Genomic DNA, 5,386 nt, shown 5'->3' on the forward strand with positions numbered 1-5,386 from the left:
TTTTCATTAGCTACTATAGATGCTTAAAATATCTGGGGCTACCATTACCTTATTAAGTCTGGCATAGCAGCTGTTGTTATCTTGTTTATCCGTAGTACATGGTTAATGTTGTCATGTTGAGCATAATTAAATCACTATTATCTTGTTTGAGCAAATAAAATGGCTAACATTAGCTTGTTTAGGCTAAATGACTGACTAATATTAGCTTGTTTAATCAAACAGCAGCTATGTTATCTTCTTTAGGCTCATCTTTCACATGCTGCCGTTAGCTTGTTTAGGTTAACATAGGACCTAATGTTATATTATCTTGTTAAGATCAGTTTTCATAGTTGACAGACGTAATGTAAGTAATGCTGGTGTAATAAATGCTGAATGAAGTGAAAATCGAAGTGGGAAGATGTAGGCTAACGGTCCCTAATAATGGGTCTCACACACGTACAGGCCACAGGGACTTTAATTGACTCCTTTATGACTTTATATTTGGGTGGATCACCCAAACAGCGAGTCTTAGTTAGGACCATCAGAGAAGCGTTAACCAACACAGAGTTGTAGCTCAGGTTTTCCCTCTGGTTGATGATGCAACCATGACAAAGACACTCGGCCATATAGATCTCATGTGGAAATCTGCTGTCGTTTCGGTCTATCCTGGAAAGAGACGATCACACAGAGACGACATCAGCAAACAGAAGGAACATTCATGGGATTAAAGGCTTTTAAACTTTAAGATGTTGTTGCTCCGTGAATAAAGGTGACCATCGTTAGCAGCGTTAATTAAAGAATCACTGTCTCCCTGACAACCGCCTCTACTGCTGGTCATATATATATGTATATATATATGTATATATATATATATATATATATGTATATGTGTGTGTATATATGTGTATGTGTGTGTATATGTGTGTCTGTATGTATATATATGTATGTATGTGTGTGTATATATATATATATGTATATATATGTGTGTGTATGTTTTCTGTATGTATATATGTGTATATAATTTTTTTTTATTCTGTTTAATAGCTGGGAGGCTGGGAAGTTAGGAAGAGCTACTATTAATCTAAGAGGAGAAACCTCTAACGTCAGATCTTTCTATATCTGACTTCCACTCCACCCACATCATCAATACTGATCTGAAAACACTTTTGTAAACAATCAGACTTGTCATCTGCCCCCTGGTGGATTTATCTGTGCTCTGCAAATCGTAGCTTTTGGCAGCCATTTCCAAAATGGCTGCCCACTTGAACTTCTCAGATTTTTTTCTCATTTTGAAAAGGTTGGGTTAAGAATATTATTTATGCTGTTACAGATATATCAACATGAATATTTACTTTATTGTAGCAGACATCTTATAATTGTTATTTTCACAAAACTCTGAGTTTTGTTTTTGTTCTTTGAATTAATTTGACGACTCCGAACCTTTGTGATCATTCAGAGGAACCCACAGCTCAGATCCACCGGACTAAACTAGAAATAATGAATTCACTGTTTGGTCTGTAAAGTAGTTAAGTAGCAGAGGAGGTTTCTGGGACAACAAATCTAAACGGATTCTGTTTAATTAGTAGAAATATTCATTCATAGGGTGAAGATTTTTTTAATTTATTAACAACGATACAAAATGACCTCCAATAGAAATTGAATTTGATATCAGTGACACAAAAGTGGAGACAGATTTTAGTTTTTAATCCTCGGCTATCATCAAAACAAAGTTAAATCTAAAAAGATTTATTGTATAAATAGGATATACACTCCCTGGCCACTTCATTAGGTACACTAGTGGAAAAGGTCTCCCTGAAGGTTCTGGTGTTCAGCTTTAGTTTCTAATAACTGTGTTTTCATTCTGTAGAACTATTGACACATGTTCCTAATATTTTGACATAACAGTCAGTGGGCTAGGCTAAATACCAGAAACACTTTAGTTTTTAGTTCAGTTTAACCGCACCACAACCTCCATCCTCCACAATGATCATCAGGTGAATCATCTGGTTCTACATCAGCTCAACGTTATTCAGATTAGAAAGACTTCACTGGTGTACCTAATGAAGTGGACAGGGTAAAATATCCCACAGTATGTCTGTGTGTATGTACACACTACCTGGCCAAAATAAAATGCACCTGAACCACTCTTCCAATCATTTTAAAAGGAGCCGGTGAAAAGAAGCTGAAACTGGAGTAATGATCTGGTTCATTCCTGTCAGTGCTCCAGCTGCAGCAGTTTGAATCAGTCTGAGGCTTTTTAACGAGTATTTGGAGCCAGACGTAATAACCTCCTACCTGTTTGCTTCGTTTAATCCAGATGGACACTTGTTTTTGGAGGATTTTCAGAATAAAAGCTGAATGGTCTCGTATCACAATAAAGTTTCCAGTGAGCTTTGTTCTAAATTAAAGTTTTCATGAGACGTTATTCAGCTCTAATTAAACCCTACCTGACTACTGTGCTCACCTGAACCTCCACGGGGAAAGGGAGCGGACGCCCATGTCCTCGTGCATCTCTGCGGCCGCCTGCGCGCACGTCTTTGCCGCGTGCGACGTCTCATTGCCGCTCCTCTGGAGCAGGTACTTCCTCTGGAACGCGTCCTCGCGGCTCTTCACCTGCTTCGCGTCGATGCATTTGGCCGAAGAGGAGCGGCCGAAGAAGAGCAGCGAGCCCAGAAAGATCTGCGGAGATTCAGAGACAGAGTCAGAACCACGGAGCCTGTCAGCGGCTGATCGCTCCGCCTCTCCCCGGGATTGGATTACCGTCTGCAAGCCGGTCAGCGTCATCTCGGGGCCGGGCAGTCAGGAGTGTGTCCGGAGTCTCCATTGGTGCCGGTTTAAATAGAAGATGAATGAAGGTATGGGAGACTCACCACCTCCTTGGCCCCGCCTCTTCTGCTGGGGGGGCTTTCTAAGGTAATCCTCTGTTACCTACTGTAAATAAACAATAGCCTACATAATTCGTCGAGTATTTGGTCAGCCACACCTGTAGTCAGAACAGGAAGTAGATGGATGGATAGATGCTTTATTAATCCCAAACTCTGAAATGTCACTGTTGCAGCAGCAGTGTAAGGCACTCATCACCATATATAAAATATAACAGAAAACTAAAAATCAACAATAAAAAAAATAGAGAACTGAAAAAAAAATTAATCTATACACAATATTTACAAGAATTATAAATAATTAAGTTTGTCTCTAGGACTGAAAATATGCACTTGAACGCACCACAAAGCTGGGAGCTAGGGGGCGCTACTATTAGCTGGGAGGCTACAATGCTAATAAGAGCTACTATTAGCTGAGAAGCTAGGAAGCGGTACTATTAGCTGGGTAGCTATGGAACTAGCAGCAGCTACTGTTAGCTGGGTAGCTAGAGGTGCTATTAGCTGGGAGAATAGCAAGAGCTCAGAGACTATGAAGCTAGGCGGAGAAACTGTTAGCTGAGAGGCAGGAAGTGAATCTAAAGCCCAGTGTTTTTGTAACCCTCCATCCACCCCAACATCAACTTTCTTAAGTACTGCGGGACATAGACGCCATAACCTACATACGTAGCCTACACCAGTGTGATCCATTTGTACTCTGTAACATCTCCACCCAAACACTAGATGGCGCTGTGTCTCTTTTTTTTACCAGTTGGGTTAATTTTTGTTTCTACTTCCTGCTTCATTTTCAACAATGGCGACTGAAACTTTTGTCAATTTGAAGATGGAGAAGCAGCCAGAAATACAAAAGAGGAAACACGCTACCTCCAAATGGACCAATCACAGTTTTTGTGGTCTGCGTCGCCGTGACGCATAGTTACATTTATGGGGAGGTGCACGTCACTTACATGGTCTTCGTAGCTTCTGCACCAATTTAATGCAGAAGTCTAAACCACCTGTTAAACTTTGACTTGATTAATTTGTTCAGTCATGTTACAGGTCGTGGTATAAATTAAAGAACAAGCTGAAACAAGGACGACTGGACTTGTAGAGTTTGTAGAGATCTTTATGTATCTGGTTGTTAGGCTTCAAGAAGGGTTTTGTTTTCTGAATCTGAATAAAATAGCAGCTAACATTATCTTGTTTAGGCTAACATAGCAGCTAACATTATCTTGTTTAGGCTAACATAGCAGCTAACATTATCTTTTTTACGCTACATAGCAGCTAACATTATCTTGTTTATGCTACATAGCAGCTAACATTATCGTGTTTATGCTACATAGCAGATAACATTATCTTGTTTAGGCTAACATAGCAGCCAAACATTATCTTGTTTAGGCTAACATAGCAGCCAAACATGATCTTGTTTAGGCTAACATAGCAGCTAACATTATGATGTTTACGCTACATAACAGCTAACATTATCTTGTTTAGGCTAATATAGCAGCCAAACATTATCTTGTTTACGCTACATAGCAGCTAACATTATGATGTTTACGCTACATAGCAGCTAACATTATCTTGTTTAGGCTAACATAGCAGCTAACATTATCTTGTTTAGGCTAACATAGCAGCTAACATTATGTTGATTAGGCTAACATAGCAGCTAACATTATCTTGTTTATGCTAACATAGCAGCTAACATTATGTTGTTTAGGCTAACATGGTAGCTAACATTATCTTGTTTATGCTAACATAGTAGCTAACATTATGTTGTTTAGGCTAACATGGTAGCTAACATTATCTTGTTTATGCTAACATAGCATCTAACATAGCAGCTAACATTATCTCGTTTATGCTAACATAGCAGCTAACATTATCTTGTTTATGCTAACATAGCAGCTAACATAGCAGCTATTAAAGAACCAGCTGAAACAAAGGAGGACTTGACTTGTAGTGTTTGTAGAGACCTTTGTGTATCTGGTTGTTATGTTTATTGTTTTAAACACATCAAAGGTTACACTGAGCAACTAAACTAAACTAAAGGCAATAAACGCACTCTCAGCAACTTTCTGTGGTCGTCAATATGAGTTACATCATCAGCATATTTATTCTGACCAACATGATTATCTTTCTAGTTTTTCTGTGGCAACACTGAATTGTCACGTTCACACTGTAGCCGTGTTGGTACTTTCAGTTTCGAGAGTGACTTCACAGAGGAATGTTGATGGTGTCATTGTCCAGGAGGATTCAGCTCTCTGTTTAGTAGCAGACTTGTTTCTTGGATTCAGGAGTTATTTTGGGATCCAGCAGCTTGCCCTCCCCACATCCAGAGCTGCTGGATATGAAGCAGCTGCAAACTAAATTTAGCAACAGGCAGAGAGTGTTCAGAGCTCGTGTTGGTTTAAAGAGCTTCCTCTACAGGTTCAAGTGTCAGCAGGTTTTTAGAATGATTGCTGCTGTATCCTGGTGACTCAGAGGAAAGGAAACAGTGGACCTCCAGAACCAGGGTCCAAGTGTCAAGACAAACCATGATGGTCATAGATGTC

General features: G+C 39.5%; 1 protein-coding gene across 1 annotated transcript; it reads right to left on the reverse strand.

Annotated features, from left to right (window-relative positions):
• LOC311486103 (interleukin-17C-like) lies at positions 1-2,763 on the reverse strand (the record flags this gene model as incomplete). The annotated part of the gene is made up of 2 exons (XM_084541866.1): positions 1-645; positions 2,444-2,763. 2 exons carry the CDS (start codon positions 2,761-2,763, stop codon positions 405-407), a joined length of 561 nt encoding a protein of 186 aa, XP_084397992.1. The 3' UTR covers positions 1-404.
• Between the last annotated feature and the right edge of the window lie 2,623 nt (positions 2,764-5,386).

The sequence above is a fragment of the Chelon labrosus genome (genome assembly GCF_963514085.1).
Source record: "Chelon labrosus genome assembly, chromosome: 3".
Taxonomy (NCBI): Eukaryota; Metazoa; Chordata; class Actinopteri; order Mugiliformes; family Mugilidae; genus Chelon; species Chelon labrosus.